Source organism: Haplochromis burtoni, unplaced genomic scaffold, assembly GCF_018398535.1.
Source record: "Haplochromis burtoni strain Fernald_Lab_line unplaced genomic scaffold, NCSU_Asbu1 Contig_66, whole genome shotgun sequence".
NCBI classification, from domain to species: Eukaryota; Metazoa; Chordata; class Actinopteri; order Cichliformes; family Cichlidae; genus Haplochromis; species Haplochromis burtoni.
In genome coordinates this window covers 956,854-974,331 of record NW_024582427.1, presented here as the reverse complement: position 1 = coordinate 974,331, position 17,478 = coordinate 956,854, and the positions used below count along the sequence as shown (strand labels likewise).

Genomic DNA, 17,478 nt, shown 5'->3' with positions numbered 1-17,478 from the left:
GGACCAGATAGTCAAAACACTTTATTACAACAATCAAAAACACAATAACACATCAAAGGCATTTAAAAGAAAAAATAAAATAAAATGCTGGACATCTTTGAGGTGCTGCCACTATTGCAAACTACTTCTAGCACAATAGCTCTCTCTGGTGGAGGGAAACTATATTGCTGTACAAAAAACTCAGCTTCTAGTTTGTCCACACAGTAAGAAACTGTAAGCAGAAAAGAAAATTAAAGCCTTAATAAAAAAATCAAAATGTCTGTTACGTTAGCTGTAAAAATGCAGAGTAAGACCATGACACTTGACAAAAAAAAACTTTGCACAAGACAAACAAATGTATTGCTTTAAGAAATGGTAGAAACTAACTTTTTTTTAAAAGAATATTTTTTAAACTTTTTTTTTTAAATTTTTTTTTACATAAAACCATATAAAAGTTTAATTATAAAACTTTACAACACAATGCAATATAATAGTACCCATTTGGTCTCAGTTTAATCTGCTGCGCTGGAAAATGTTCAAAGGAAAACAAGACTTAAAAGACAATAACACTCTTCTGAGGGATTCCCACCTGTAGAAAGCCTGACCTTAAAAATCATGAGATTCATACAAAACAATACCACTAATTATGCAAAAACACAAACAATGTAACAGTTGGTGAAGCCATAGATTGACAGCCTGAAAGTGCCTAAAAGTAATGTGAACTTCAGAATTTTCTTTTTAAAACTGCTGGAAATATATATTTATAAATTTTTTGTCAAAGAAGCTGCACAAGTATTCATGAAAATGTTTGGGGGAAAAAAGGGGGAAACTTAGAGTCAGACTGTGTAATGGCAGCTATTGAAAGTGAATCCATGCCTCTTGGAATCTGAGGTTCTGCTGGTCAGGTTGGGTGGCAGTTGGTCCTTGCTCCCCTCTTGTGGTTCTTATAAATGGGTGATAACATTTCCAGGAGATGGATGTGATGGTGAAGCTTTAAGAGTAAAAGTATGTCAGATTGTCATCGCTATGGAGTTACTTATCCATAAAGTATGATAATCACTTCAGTTGAGTTTTAACTGCAGCAGGTGGAGCCAAAGAACCGCAATCATTTTTTTATTGTTTTGTTTTTGCATGCACCTTAGCATTGCTCGCTACTATGTGTTCTAAAGCTGGTGGATTTTTGGTCACCAGTTCAGCGGCTGGATCCTTCAAATTGGCTTGTGTCCTCAGCTTAATGTAATGTCACGTGACAGATCTCTTTGAGAAGGACTTTGTGACCGTAAAAATGCAGATATTGAAGAATCCAGCCTCTGAACTAAGAGACAGCTACTGTCCTACTGAGGATAGGGTGGGGTAGGGGAGGGATCGATGCCTTCAACTTGCTCCTTTTTCTGTAACATCAAATGAACCTCAGTGGGAGGGGGTGTACATAAAACTGATGTCAGCTGATGAGGATGATCGTAACGGCTCTGGAGGAAGCTGAGGAGTGCGGGGGTTGTTGATGCGAGCAGACCACAGCCATCACTGGGTCTCCGTTAGCACTTTGAGAGAGAGTCCTGCGGCCTTGGCGGCCGACAGCACCGACGGGCTGTGCGTCTGCTTGCTGGACAGTTCCGGGTGTGCGTGGGGGTGCTTTGCTGCGAGCGTGCGGAGGTCCCCGCGTTTGCCGGCAGACTGCTGCGGAGTTAAGCGCGTGTGTGAGAGTGCATGCGCTGGCGGAGACAAGGGGAGACGTGCCGAAGGGGAGGTGGGCGGCGGGGAGCAGCCCGGGGAGGGGGGCCGTTGGAGCTGGAAGAGACGGTGTCGGGCGGGAGAAGGGGACGGGGGAGAGTCTATAGCACTTAAATCTGAAGAAGTTGGGCTGGGGCAGCCTCCTCCTTGAAGGTAGCGAATGCACTTCTTTTTCCTCCTAGGAACAGTCAGAGAGAGTTATCTGTGAATAAAGTGTGGATGGTAAATGTCAGCAGGCTTTAGTGAAGATGCAACATTCACACTGAGGTCAATGAGCAGGGACACAAATGGACACAGCGAACAATAGCAGTATGTGGATGTCTCTACGTGAAGGAGGTCAGTTCCAGAGCAATGTAAATGCCACCATTTGCACATTGTGAGTCTCTGTGCGTTTATGGCAAAAGGGTGGTTTCTGTTAGACACGCAATGTGCATCACAACAGTGTCAGATGCAGATTGGCTTACTACAGCGTCAGTCTGTGTTGCTCCAGGACGACAATAGCAGCTGACCAGTTGTGCTGTTATTTAATTCAGTTTTGCTTATATAGAGCCAAATCACAACAACTGTCACCTCAAGGTGCTTTAAATTACAAAGCAGAGATCCTACAATCAAATGAGAGCCTTTGAGCGAGCAGTCGGCAACAGTGGGAAGGAAAAACTCCCTTTTAACAGGAAGAAACCTCTGGCAGAACCAGGCTCAGGGAGGAGCAGCCAACTGGTTAGGGGTGAAGGGGCGGAGACAGGACAAAAAACACACTGTGGAAGAGAGGCGGGGTTTAATGACAACTAATGAATAAATGCAGTGACGTGTAAGGATATAGTGAGAGCTTCAGTGACAGAGATTTGAGAATGAGGGGAAAGTTTGCTTTCCTGCTAGCTCGTCATCTTATCCTTAAAATTGGAAAGGTCTCATGTTCCCTTCCCATATGAGATGGCTGAGGGATGTCATGACCTACTTGAAGTTAGGAAAGCTTAAATATGCTAGCTGTGTAAGACATGGGCCCTGCTTACATGGGAATGTCCATAACAAACCAATTTTTCTTCCGTTTATGCTCGTTTGTGTGTGCGTGCTGCTGTTTGAGTTGTTTGTCGTTCTTCTTTTATGCACCCCTATTCTGAAATTGTGTCATTTATATTTAAATGTTGACTGCATCACATTAGAACTGAATTGCAGAGCAGACTGTAAGGGAACTTTCTTCCTTTCAAAAGGGAGTTTTCCCTTCCCACGGTCACCAAATGCTTGCTCACGAGGAGTCTGATTGTTAGGGTTTTCTCTCTGCAGTATTGTAGGGTCTTTACTGTCTTGAGGCGACTGTTATGTGATTTGGTGCTATATTAAAAAACAAAATTCAAACAGTACTGTATAAAATCTGATAAAGAGAAGTTTAAAAAAAGAAAACACAAAAGTCAGACATGATTTTTTTTTTTGTTTTTCTATTTTTTCTTCTGTTTTCAGTTGAAGTTTTTAATTTAGCTTTAACATAGTGTAGTTTAAAATAGCCCCTTCCATCCTGAAAGGCTTGAAAAGCCCTATTGGTCAGTTGAAATGACAGTCCTGTAGCAACACTAATATGATGTCATAGGAATGACAGCAGTACAGCTCTAATCCCAGGTTTGAAAAACTGAGATATAATAAAAAAAAGGAAAAAAGAAAAAAATAGATAAAGATAAACATCTGATACAATGTTGTGCAGGAAATATCTTTAATTTTGGTCCTTGGCAATAGAATAGTTGCAGCTGACCAGGGATGCATATAATTATTAATAGTAGGGAATCTAAATCTTCATATCTCTTCTGAGCATCTTAGATTTAACCCCTGACAAATACTGATCCCTATTAAAATGAAACTAAACCAAAACAAGAAAAGCCAAATAAATCAAATTGAAATGAAAAAACAAAAACAAAATATAATAACTCATCTGAATTGTGGACACCGGACCTTTTGTGAAATAAAGCAACTCGTTAAAATCTTTAAAAAGATTTCATTTTTTGAACTCTTCTCGCACCTTTATGCTAAGCTAAACTTGTGAACGTCTGCTTCTATAGTTGATGCAAAGGCTATAAACCTTGTTGATCCTTTCATCCACACAAAATCCTGATAACTGAAACCAGGGAATACCACTCGACTTTAAAATGAGTTTTAAAAAATCGCCCCTGTGATTATATTAGTGCTATTAGCATGAATGAATGAACTCCTTTGATTAAAGATTTAACACATAGAGCCTGCGAGTTGACACTTTCACTTAACCTAAGCACCACAAAAGTAGTATTAGAATTGCGTAGCGATTAGTTTGGAGTTTCAGTTTTCTACTTCTTTTTGTTCTGAACCGAACGTATTACATGTGTCTAATAGGCAATCAGCAGTAACCCTGCTGTGCTTTGTGAGGTGTTATACTTAAAAGCAGACTTGTGTACCGCTGAGTGCAGCATCAAAGCAGTTAACAGGATCCCATGATCATTACCAGAATATGATATGAGTCACCGGGTTTAACCGCAAGGAAAGGCGCTAGGCCATATTTAGAGAGGGAGAGAGGCAGGAAGAGTGCAATAGAAAGTGATTTCTAAATGTCAGAGTTCACCATCAAAAGGCGCCCGTTACCACATCGCATGAATGGAGAAAGTTGAAAGCAGATGGGCATGAGAATGCCGTCAAAATGCAAAGCTGCAGGGAGCGCGCTAGTGTGTGTGTGTTTGTGTGGAGCTGTGGTGATAAGGATTTGCTCTAACCACATTCAGCCCCCTTTGTTCTCTCAAAGCGAAACAAACTCACACACACACACACACATTCAGATTTCCATGACGTGATGGTGGGGAAGACGACAGGGTTTCTACAGTGCTGTGGTGGTAGAAACTTTTTCTGCAGAACCACACAGATCCCTGACTCCTGCAGCAAAGCCGTTGGGCTGCCGTGCACCGTGAATCCTGGTGCGTCTCAAACCCGGCCGTGCGAGCTGCTGACGGGCCCGCTTCTGATCATTTATCTTGTGCCGCTGCCATTCGTCAGCTCTCGCTGGGGAGAAACGCATCCGAGAGCGCTGCAGTTTTGAGAATGGATTTAAAAATAAATAAATAAAGAAGACAAATGAGCTGCTCTGGCAGATAAATAAAACAACCGGTGAAGCCGGCGTACCTGATCTCTAAATAATCCCTGCGCACCCAGTTTCCTTTTACTTTTGTAAAACACCAACTGCCTCGGACTAATCCAGTGCTGACAGAGGGAAAAGAGGGAAATTCCCAGCTTGAGTTTAGAAACGTGGCTCCCGACATGTTTTAATGATTCCAATATGGCGACCCTGGAAACAGAACATCTGTTTGAGCTTCTTCACTCAAAGAAAGTTTGACCTTTGACAAACGGTGATGCTATTACAATTACATAAGGAAGGAATAATACTGTTTTTTTGTTGTTGTTTTTTGAAAGAGAGCATTTTAATGAGTGGTATTCCCCTTTAACCTCTAGCCATTCACTACAGAGGGCCTGCTTATGCAAGGCATTATGCCAGTGGTGCTGAAGAACCCAAACTAACCTCGATGGTGTGGGTGAGACATCACATATATATATTTACAGACTTAAATATAGGGGTGGAGTGACGGGGTGTGAAAACATGTCTCTAAATACATTTTAACTCATGCGACACCTCTAAATCTGCATGTCTGACCTTTTACCTGCAAGTAAACACATGACTGAAGCCTAACTAAAGTTAGCATGTTTCGCTGTTTGCTATATATTAACTGCATATGTATGGGTTCTATTTGCAGAGCAGCAGGTTAGTGAGAGATGACATGCAGACCTCAAACACGAGGAGGTAGAGCTCGTCTTGGCAGGTATAATCACAATAGGGGAGGGGGCTTGTCTTCATTCAGCAGTTTACTTGTTGGACAAATGAAAAGGCTGAAAAAAAGGCCTGGAAAACAGAAAAAAAACAAGCTTGATGGGATTAATGAGATTGATGCCACCTCCAAGACTGCTCTGCCTCCTACGGCATCAGAGAGACACGATGCACTTGAGCGGTGTGAGAAGAAAGATGGGGGAGTCGTGAGCGTAGCGTGGTGCTGCGGAGCGAGTGGGGTGGATGGTTGGTACACACCTGCAAGGACCGCACCAGTCCGTTTGTTGGTTGAGGCCGAAGCGAGCCCGGCATTTCTTAGGAGAGCCCGGGTCTGAGCACAATGCGTGGCATGCACAGGAAAAGGGGAGGAGGAAAAGCAGAGGAAGAGGGGAGGAAACAGGTTAGACGACAAAAGACACAGACAAGAAGGAGACGAAGAGAGAAACAAGCTCGTCAGGGCAGGACAAAAGCACCGTTTGTTCGGAAAAAGCCATCAAGTAAAACTGTTAGTAGACGGTTACGGCACAATGCGACATTAACAACCAGCAGATCAACCGCCCAACACAACTTAGTTAAACATGTGGGTCAGTTAACACACAGAGGAAGAAGCAGCCGTGCTGTCACGCTGTTAGTACTGGACCTTTCAAGGGTTTTCAGTTTCTAAAACGACGCCCAAATCCAAAAAATATATATTTTCCAGTTTCTGAAACATCTGCTGAAAATACCCTAATGTGCACAAGTCTTGAGCCACCCCTCATTTCTTTATATTTTGTATGTAAAACAGGAAAAACGTGCAGAGATTTACTTAAATGTGCAACCATATTTTAAAATACAGTCTATAAGACACAAACAGAGTTAAAGTCAATATTTAGTATGATCACCTTTATTCTTCAACACAGTCTGAACTCTCTTAGTCAAGCTTTCTTGAAGCAGTCTTCAGGAACAGTTCTCCAGGCTTCCTGAGGAAGTCAGAGCTCTTCTTTGGATGTTTTCTGGCTTCTGTCAAGATGATCCCAAACCGCTTAATTAAGCTGAGGCCTGGGCTCTGTGGAGGCCAATCCATGACTAATAGTGCTAATAGTGTCTCACTGTGTGTTTTTCTATGATTTTACTGCATTTGCAGTATGTTTGGGATTATTGCCATGCCTATCGGACAATTTCCAGCTGGTTTTGCATAGTGCACAGGTGTCGAACTCCAGGCCTCGAGGGCCGGTGTCCTGCAGGTTTTAGATGTGTCCTTGATCCAACACAGATCATTAAATAGCTAAATTACCTCCTCAACATGTCTTGAAGTTCTCCAAAAGATCTGGTAATGAACTAATCATTTGATTCGGATGTGTTGACCCAGGGTGAGATCTATAGCCTGCAGGACACCTGCCCTTGAGGCCTGAAGTTCGACACCTCTGGCCTAGTGGATCAAAATCTGGCGGTACTACTGGACATAGTTCCATTCGGACAAGATCCCCGACACCACTGGCTAAAATGTCGCCCCCAACCATGAAGGGTTTCCATTGTGTTTTACAGATGGATTCATCACTCCATAAGACCTGTTCCCACAGATTTTTAATCCAATTCTTGCATAATCTGATATACTTCAGCCCCTTCTCCCTTAAGAATGGCTTCTTGACTGGCATCCTTCCACTGACACCATTTGTGATGAAGCTTTGGGTAATATCTCTGTGTTTGGTGTCTTTGGTAAAACCATTTAACCCTGATTTATCAATCTTTCAAATATAAAAAAGAAACAACAACAACAAAAATCTCTGAAAATGTTCAGGTACAAGTACTGGACTGAAAAGAAAAACACTAAAAGACCTTCAGAAAGCCTGGAGAGCTACTGCTCAAGACCACTTACAAAGAAATGAGGGATGGTTCTGGACCTACACAATACTGTAAGTAAATATACTTTGGTGTTACTGCACGGTAAAATGAAGCATCGTGCCAGTTAAGGCAGAGCACTCAGGTCGCTCTAGCACGAGCTGAGGGGAGACCGAGGCTCTTTTATCTGCTGCCGCGCATCGAGAAGACGCCGAACATACACGACCTTCTTTAAAACAATCACAAAAGTGTTACAACCTCTTATCGTCTCACCTTTGATGCCATCGTGCCGATGCTGTAGTAGCTTTTATTGTATTACCACAAGCACTCAAGTGGTTTACTTGGGACGTGGATAACTACCACGTCTGCGTTCTCAAAACCGAACAGGTCAGAGCTGAGAAGCTTGTTATTGTTCATACATGGCGGAGGTGGAAAAGGGAAAATGCTAGTCATGCGATAAGAGTTTTTGATTTCCTTTCTGCCACGATGGCTGACTTTCTTTCTTTTTTTTAAACTTGGAACAGCTAAGATCAGCACAAAGTTTTGCACACTGGGATTCAAATGTTTGTAATTGAGGTTACATGGAAAGCAGAGTGGGTGGGTGGTTTGACGTTTGAGACACATCCTGCACACCGAGATGCCGTGCCGCACGCAGCGCCAACGCAAACTCAAGCTCGACTGAATTCTCTGAAATCCAGAAGTCTTGGCACTGGTCATTTTCTGTGTGTGTGGCTTTTAAAAAAACGTTTAACCATCCGTCAGACGAGAGCAAGGAAATCCATATTTAGAGGTTTACCTGTGTTGGAGTCCTGCTGCTTCTCCCTTTTTCTCCTCTTCTTCTTGCCCTGTTTGAGAAGAAGAAAACAAAACAAAAAAAAAAGCCAAAGAAATGAAATGAGTCGGACTCTTGACTGCACTGCTGACTATCAGCAGATCTTCCAGTTCATTTGGCTTATCTCAAGCAGGATAAAAGTTACGTGCAAGTGTCTTAGATAACTTTTAATCACCGTGTTCGGCTGGCATTTCTATCAACTGAAATCTGCACAGTAAAGAAGCTGAAGGCCTTAATAGTAAAGGGGGGAAACGTGAATTCAGATTAAAGCCATTGTAAACTCCTAACTGTTTTCATATTCGTGTTTGCATTTGTTCTGTGTCCCCAGGCTGATTGTAATGTGTGACTGTTGAGGTAAACATCAGAGCTGTTCACACAGATCCGGTGATGGTGAAGTGAGGCCTCATATTTGGGTGCGATGAAGGATGTGGGCACAGAAATCTACCGCCTACGCTTCGATGTCTAACCCTCCTCAGCTCGCTGTCAGCATTGTATATGTGGTTACTCCTCTTGCAAGTGCACCATTCTGAAGCTTCTTAGTCTGTGGGCGTATGTGTGTGTGCGTGTGTGTGTGCATATACTAGCCTATATGTAGTATAGTAGTGTATGTATTTTGTTTTTTTTTGAGTGGGGGAACTGGAGGAGAAACCCTCCACAGGTGTGTGGGCGATATGTGGAACTTCACTTCCTGTTTTGCTCGTAGGTCCAGTGGTTTGTTTGTTTTTAACTCAGAAGGAGAACAGAGGGCAGCGAGGACACTTGGTAGTTTGTTTTTATTCATTTATTTATTTTCCAAATGCATCAGATGATATTTAAAGCTCAGTCCTTCACCTATAAACAGTTTGTGGACTGATCATCAAGTGGCCCTTTCAGGCTCTTTCTTTAAAATCCTGGAATTTGTGATTGATTCAAAAGCATTTTGGAGCGTGTCGTGTCACTAACAATATATCCCAAGAATATTTTTACACTAAAGGAGCATTCATGGCAAAATCTACTAGTTTTCCCTAATTATTTATCCATCTAGACCGCTCTGATTTGAGTTGCGCACTTTTGAAGGAATTCTCTTAAAAGCAATGGAACTGCAGACTAATCCACAGTGCAGAAGGAGAACTGCATCTGCCTGTGATGAAAACTTTGTGCTCACGACAGACAGCACGACAGGATGTAAACACTAATGGTGACCCCCTTTTTTGAACTGAGCATCTGCAAGCTGTCTCCAGCTGGCGGATGTAGACAGTGAAAAGAAAATAGTTCCTTTGCGAAAACGGGGTTTTGCTGTTTTTGATCCCTGAACACCTGGAAGCAAGTGCAACTGGGCAACTCAAGCCAAAACAATCTAAACGCATATTTGTTTGAGGTGAACTATCCCTTTAAATTCTCCAAACTTGAACCGTATGCCTATCAAAAAGCCACAGAGTGTGGATTATGCTTAATTACAGTGCTTAGAATCGTGACATTTAAGAGCCGTTTAAGAGGTGAAGACAATGTTCAAAGCTCCGTGCATACAGCGACGGCTCCTACACCTGCGATCAGAGAGTATTAAAGCTCTGGTTTACAACACCTTCACAACAGCATGAGGGTAATTTCTGAGTGCAGAAATAACACTCTCCAGGTCGCCTCGCAACCCTTAATTTTGACATATGCGGTCACGGGGTATCTTCTTGTGCTACTCTGTTATCTGTGTGACAGTTTAGATGTTTCAAACATGTTAGAAACCACAGTCCAGATAAAGTGTTACCAAGTTCCCACGCCTGCCTGCCTGCCTGCAGAGTTCAGCTCGGTAACCAATCACGTGTAGAGAAGCAAGAGAGTGCAGGCACAGCAAAACATAACCGGGGCTGTCTTTCTTTCAGAACATCCACAACCTCCTTTACAGACGTCTTGCTGTGTTGCTACAAAAATGAAGGTGCTGTGTTTTGAAGCTGTATATTAAGGCAGTGAGGCCAGCCATGCAGCCCTGCTCTCTGTTAGTCGAGCAAACGGGCTGATTTATACCTCTGTGTGATTTAGTGTTTCAAAGGTTAACATACTTGCAGGCGTAGCAGCTGCAAAAGCGTAGGCCATATCCAAAACTGACCAATCACATCGGCTCGTGTGGCTGCCGCCGCCTGCGTGCGTGCTGTCTGGGAGGCTGACATGGGTGAGTCACTCAGATTTTTTGTTTTGGTTTGTTTTTTTGGAAGGTGCATGCAAACTTTGCAACAGGAATACCCACAACCCCTTTCATGCAAATCCTCACATTAGTTTTTTTTTTTTCTTCCCCCCACCACAGAGGTATAAATCCACCATAAGACGTGTCCCTACCCAATCAGCTTTATTCTTTTCCCCTGCGACCCCGCTAAGGCCCGCCTCCTGCAAGAGTTCAACAGCAAACTGAGAAGTCAAAGGCACACAGCAGGCCAGAAACTAGAATGCATGCACCACATAAGTTTATTCGTTGTATTTAAGAACACTGGCATTGAGAGTGTCAGAAACAACAGATTTCATGAGACTGATCCTGTTCTTGGTTTCACTTGCACAGAAATCACACCAGAGAGCAGGTTCTGATTAAATGGTTTTCTCCTTACAGAAAACAAAGCGTGAATAGCTTCTGCTGATTCCTGGCTTTTATTTTAATGCATCTGGAAGCTCAGATTGGTATAAATCAATGACCCAAGAATCCAAGGGGAGGATTTTATTTCAGAAAATACCATTTGCATCACTAGAACTGCAGTTTTAGAAGTTATTTTAGGGGGTGGGGGCATTTTTTTTCTTCCAATTTTCTTTTTTGTGTGTAATTCAGCACAGTTTTCAGTGCATTTTTAGAGCTCGCCACAAGAAATCACTGTTTTCCGTAAACTGCGGTAAACCAGTAACAATGGAAAATGATGTTCACTGCAGATACTGCAACATTCCCTGCCTTGCACACCTTTATTTTTCCATTTTAAAAAGTGGGAGAGCTTTTGCATATCCCTGCTTTTGTTTTCAGACGGCTCAGGAAATTAGTCATATCGGCTTGTTTTTCTTCTCACTCTGAATAGGCTCATGAACACAGGGGAGGGAGGAATAAGAAGAACATGTTCTTACGTAGTTGTCCCTAGCAGACCAAGTTGGGTAGAGCTGCATGTGCAGTTGTCTTTCCTTTCTGGCCAACTCGTAGTACTTGGCTTGTTCCTCTCGGGTCAGTGCGTGCCACTGGAAACACACACAACAAAAGGAAGGTCAGTATTTTCACAGACTTGCCTTTATACAGTTTTTGGGTTTTGGGCAATAAAGTCTTTGATAATGGCTTTGAACTGATCTGATCATTAAACTCTCTTTCTATTGAGAATATACAAAAAAGTGAAAATAGTACAAAGAGAGAAAATTAAATGTTATTTTTCTGTGTGGAATATGTGCTCATTTTTCACTATAAATGAATTATAACGGAGATTTTTATGACAACAGGACCGTTTTTCTCTTTCTACGGCACAGATGAGCTGGATGTTGTTTTTAAATGTTTCTTCATCGCATGTCAATTTGCATTTGCTGCCGTCGGTGGTTTCCTGAAGTGTTCTTTACTGTGATAACAATCGCAGAATCATTTCTGTTTTTAATGCAGCGCAGCCCGAGGGCCCCAGGCTCTGTTTTCCAGGCCTGTTCTCAAATCCTTTGACTCTCCTAATGATGTTATGTACCGTAGACACAGTTTTACATTTAGGAGGGTAATTTTTAAACCTTGTTAACTACTGGCCATTGAAGTCTTTAATAAAATGAGAAACCTCTCTCCATTTTTCCAGAAGAAAGGCAGTGCATCTCTGGGACGCTCTCTTTATAACATAATCATGTAAGGATTTGGAGGATACAGGGGTTTGAAATGTCAGCTCACAGGAGGACGCTTCCTGGTTCGAACCCTCTGTGTGGAGTTTGCATGCTCTCCCTGTGCCTGAGTGGGTACTACAGGTTCGATAGACTGTAACTCCTCTTACTTTTTTGCAATACTGCATGAGAATAAGGGGCGGATGTGGCTGAAAAAATGAGTCATCTACTAATCGGAAGGTCAGTGGTACGATTCCCAGCACCCATGAGCACTGGAGTGTGTGTGTGTGTGTGTGTAGTGGTAGAAAGTGCTGTGAGTGTGCAGGTAAAGTAGAGAAGTGCTAGATAAGTACCAGTCTGGTAAGTGAGGGAAACAGAGTTCACATTACCTCTCATGTTCCTCATGTGTGAAATTACTGACTGACCTGGAAACAGGATTAGTCTGCTTTTCAATGTGCATGCCTGTGTGTGTGTGTGTGTGTGTGTGTGTGTGTGTGTGTGTGTGTGTGTGTGTGTGTGTGTCCCTCACCCTTCGTCCCAGGATCTGATTGATGGCTGCGCTCTCTTTTAATGTGCACTCGGCGATGACCTTTGCCCTCATCTCCTTCATGTAAAGCATGAAGGCGTTCAGAGGTTTCTTGATGACCGGCTTCTTGGGCTCCTTCTCCCGCTTGGGCTCCACCTGTGGCTTCCTGATGAAGACGTGGGGTGAAGGAATGAGGCTGTGAGAACTTTATAGTTTCTTACACTGTGACAAAGGGTGGAGCCATGAATATAAATGTACCTAAAACGGAGCGAGGGGTATACTTACACGTACATGCTCCTGTCATACTGCTCGTGATCCTGTTTGCCTGTAGGGGGCACTATGGCTGGATGGGGGATCCCTGTAGGATGCATGCCCGATGGGCCGAGCATCAGCGAGTGAGAAAACCTGGTGCAGGGTAAAAAGAAGAAGAAAAAAAAAGCAGAGGAAAGGGGGTGGGGGGATAAGACAGAGAAAGGGGGGGGTGACAAAAAAGGTGAGTTCATAGAGATGCACTGAGGATAGGAGGCGGCAGGGCGGTAAGCATCAAAGCAGGAGCGACAGTTTTATGTAAGCAGTGAGCCTGAAAGCATGGAAAGTCCACTGAGCTTCATATCAGTGTTGTTTGTGTTTCATCTTGTGTCTACAGCTGAGTAAATGCAATACAGAACACGGGACAAATGTGACTGCAGTGTGACAAAGAAGCTCTTTAAAGTTTATTTTTGTGTAAGAGTGAAGCCATCATTTATCACCACTAGAGGGCGACCAAACATTACTGAGCGAGAGAGAGGGGAAGTGGGCACTGAGGGGAAAACGCTTCTTCGTGTGTCACACACCTTGACTCGTAGGGAGTAAAAATGCATTCCACCAATCATGATGTGATCTAGCTTTGTATTTCCCTCATATTTTCCTACCTGTTTGCAGGTTAGTTATGCGATATCTATCAGTAATTTGTCCCTAATTGTTCCATTTTGGGTTGTTAAACACTGTGCCTCTTGTCAACAGACCAGAGTCACTGACAACAGGCTATGAGGAATCCCCAGCCTGTTATGCCAGACAGGCTGGGGATTCTTCGCCTATTTTAGGCAACTAACACAAAGAGAAAGCATCTGTGTGTTGCAAGCAGAGATCTTTAAGGGTTTGCAAATTTGACTGAACACAAAAACCCTCTTAAACTCACAGTGGGTTCACACTTAATTTTCCCGTGCGTGTGCTTGCAAACATGAAAAGCATCTGCAATGACGACTAAACGAACACTCTTTTTTTTTTTAAAAAACAATGAAGTTTTTACAGCGAGATAAAGACAAGACACAATTACAACCAGAACAAAGCTTAAGGGCAGCGAAAAGAAAAAATAAAGCAGCTGTCCTAATGGTTGTTTCTATTTCTGTGTGTGTGTGTGACATTTCATATTCTGCAGCAGCGATTAGCTTGGCTTGACTCAGCTTGTTTTTGGCGAAACACTGAACTGGTCCTGTTTACAGCACACTGGCTCCAATAGAATTTTACAGAAGCTGTCCAAAGAAATCAGGCCGAACATGAGTTTGCCACGGTGAATGGAAAACGCCTGCTCAGACGTTTGAGATGTGCTATAAACAGGAGTTGGTGATGCAGAGCGTTGCCCTTTTTTTCCCCCCAACCCCAACTCGGATCGGGTTGGCTCAAGCTGGCCAGTCGGCTACGGTACCTGGAGTAGGACGATGCGCTGGGGAGATTGGAGGGGTAGGGCTGCCTGAATCCACATGGGGACAGGGCAGGATAGACAGGCTGGCTCTGCCTGCCACAGCACAGCAGAGGGAAGAGATGGGAGCAGAAGATTTTAATTTAACAGGTAAAAGTTTTTTTGTTGTTGCCCTTAATGGTTAAATTAAGGAATTAGGTGGGAACAGATTCATTAAGGTCACCTAATGGAATGCTTCCAGAACCATTATTCCACTGCATAATCCTCCAAATTCCCAACAAACTTCCTTTCCCCTGAAATTTGCTGTCATTCCTGTGCCTTTCCCATCCTTTAACAGCAATATAAGTTGTCTCTTAATCTGGTGGAAAGTTTTGCAGAGATGCTTTCGAACACTCATTCAGCTTTTCTTTTCTTGTTCTGTGCGTGCTCAGGCATACATTTCTTCAAGTCACCCATGTACATTTCATACCGCATTGCATTTGAATACGCAAACAAAACAGAATTAAACCCAAATAAAATAAACTTCAGGACTTGTGTGTTATTTGAAGGTTCTAACATAAAGTTAATTCGCAATCCTTAAAGCCCGTCGTGATGCTGTGATGCACCCCCTGGAAAGCCTGGATCAGCACTGTTGACAGCTGTGCGTCAATACTTGACTTACTGGGAGCACAAACAAATACTCACACCGTGGGAGGTCGCGGGTGGGGAGCGGGTGCAGGGAAAAGCCTTTGATATGTAGAAAAACCACACCTCCCCCCCCCCTCCCAAAAAAAAAACCTACCTCCAGAGAGCAAATGCAACCATCCTCCCCTTCGACTGACTCATCCTGGTGTTTGTGAATGTCAGCACACGCTCGCTTGCTCCACATCTACCATTTACACCACCTTTGCAATCAGCATCATTATCATCACACTCTGCTATCTCCTTTTAATCTCTTCCTCTTTGTTTCAGCTGTATCTGTTCTCCAGAGGTTTTTTACATTCAGAAAAGCCCAGCAGCAGAAACCCTAAACTGGGACGAGATCCGGAGATTAGTGGCCTCAGCTCCGGCTGTAACCCTGTTTCAGCTGAGGCCACGCTACGACACAGTTTAGACAAAAGCGGTTCAAACTAAATGGCCCATCCACTTTTCTTTCTTTTTTCCTTCATATCGCTGAATCTAATGAGTCAAACAGTCCACTAGTCAGTCCAATCCTCTTTAATCCATAGCCACTAAAATAAATTAAGTTCCCATGTTATGCATTTAGGGTTTCCCCCCTTTGTTTAGTGTGCTCTATAGCTCCTTGTGTTCTGCAAAGTTAGGAGGCCACAGAAAGCACTGCTGCTGCGCCACCCGAAGCTCCTTGTTTGTAGTACAGGCTTTTCTCGTGACTTATTTACATCACTATGTAACAAGCTTGCATAGTTCACACCTAGCCCTAACAGCTCCTTCAACATGCTGGCAGTCAAAACAATGAGCAGCTGCCTCCCAACCTGCACCTGAAGAACCCAGGAACAAGCACATGACTTTTATTTTTGATTGCATTGTCCTTGCAACCACAGAGGAAAAAAAGCTCAACTGCTTGTTAGGAATCATCTGACTGTAAACCTGTTAAAAACTTGAGGCATACTCAAGTTAATACCCACTTCTACAGTTTGATAGAAATTGATCTGGAGCTGCTGCAAAATGTACTCAGTTATTCCTTTGCCCACTCACCACCTCTCCATTAACTTTAATAAAATCCGGCTTAGTAGTTTCTTTTTTAATGCGATCTCGCTGACAGCTACTTGGTCTCCGCCTTGGTGGAGGAATAAATGGTTACGATGGGGTTGGTTTTGGAAACAATGTCAATGCATGAAACCAATGTGTGACGTATTAACCTCTGCAGGGGGCCGGGGGGGTTGTTAGCCTGCAGCTCTTAAAGAGCTGAGTCTACACTTGAAGAGCTATGGTATGCAACTAATACACTCACTTTTGCCAGGTCAGCTGACCAGCCAGTGCACACTAGGCTTTTAAAAAGGGAAGCCTTAAAGAACAAAGATCTAGTGTTTCAAGCGGGCGCAGTTTGTTTTTTTTTCATGTTTTTTCTTCAACATTAAAGCATCTAAACCCATTTTTGTAGACTCCCAAGATTCAATCTTGAACTTTTAAATGAATACAATATTAATCTAATTGCCCACGCCTCCTGTGGACCTTCATTTGTCCCTACAAGAAGAGAGTTTGATGCTTTATCTCCAAAAGAAACCGCAACTGCTCTGATGCCAAAACCCTCAAAAAGACTTCAGGTGCTTTCTCAAAGGGTCGGTAAGTACAGTATAATTGTTTTGGATTAACAGAGTTAGAATTGGTCACATGACATTCAATCATCAACCAGACCTCCATACTTGTAATTTAAGCTGCTCATTGATAGAAAATAAGGTTATTAGTCATGTTCTTCATATTCTTTTATTTGTTATTTTTCTGTTCTCTGATAACAGCTTACAATTTTGATTTTAAATGTCTGCATCGCTTAAAGCAAGACTCTTTGGTCAGCAGGATGTAAAAGCTTTTATAATTCCTGATGTAATGGATTTAACCAGCCAGCAGGCTAAAGGGACGGTTGGAGGTGGTCGTGGAGGGACGGACTTAAAGACAAAAAGAGAGAAAGAACAGAAAACAACAGTTTGACATTTAACTGCTCATTCTCCATGTTATTCCCGCCTCCTCCTTCCACAAAGAAGCACACTATAAGGGGCCAAAACAAAGCAGATAATCTGGGTTAAAGGAGATTAACTGTTAGTAATACTTGTGAAAGTCCATGATGAAGAGCTCTTGTCTGAAAAAGATAAAAAACCCCGGAAATCACAGACTTGAGAAATGTCTAGGGACATGCAGCTTGTCCTACAGAAGCACACAAAAAATAAAGAAAACACAAAGAAAAAAAAATAAACACACACACATGTAAACTAATGCCCACAAAAACTTTTTAAGCTTTCATCCCAAATCTCCATGACATTTGATGTAAGCCTTTAACTATTCTGAGAGGGGATTTGTCCAGGCACAGATGCTGTAGGTTGGAATAAATGGATTTGTGTTGATCCATAAATCAATGGGAAGTTTGACATTATAAGTTCACAATCAACCAGCATGACATTGGAGGCTCACAATCAGCTCTGAATGGATGGAAACCTGGATGACTGAATATGGAACAGATGTGCCCGTTTTAGGTGTCCAGCGTAGCTTTTTGCATCGCCGCTTTTTGCACTCCGAGCCCATGAGAAACAGACTTAAGGAATTCTATCACTAGAAACACAGTGCAGAGGCTACAACTCCAAAACCAACATTTTCTTCAT

The 17,478-nt window shown here is 42.8% G+C and overlaps 1 protein-coding gene across 9 annotated transcripts in view; it reads right to left on the bottom strand.

Moving 5' to 3' along the window:
- Nucleotides 1-8: 8 nt before the first annotated feature.
- The window catches only part of tcf7 (transcription factor 7), a 74,722-nt gene continuing 57,252 nt past the window's right edge, over nt 9-17,478 (bottom strand). For 2 of the 9 annotated variants that reach the window (XM_005923099.3, XM_005923103.3), the window contains 8 exons: nt 14,174-14,263; nt 12,775-12,894; nt 12,493-12,655; nt 11,253-11,360; nt 10,491-10,538; nt 8,151-8,199; nt 5,795-5,867; nt 9-1,888 (listed from right to left, as the gene is read on the bottom strand). In XM_005923099.3, coding sequence (XP_005923161.1) covers nt 1,501-1,888; nt 5,795-5,867; nt 8,151-8,199; nt 10,491-10,538; nt 11,253-11,360; nt 12,493-12,655; nt 12,775-12,894; nt 14,174-14,263 — 1,039 coding nt within the window. In that variant the 3' untranslated portion in view covers nt 9-1,500. Of the gene's footprint in view, nt 1,913-5,794; nt 5,868-8,150; nt 8,200-10,490; nt 10,539-11,252; nt 11,361-12,492; nt 12,656-12,774; nt 12,895-14,173; nt 14,264-17,478 lie in introns of all 9 variants that reach the window. The other 7 variants (XM_005923100.3, XM_005923101.3, XM_014333805.2 and 4 more) reach the window with 7 other exon arrangements.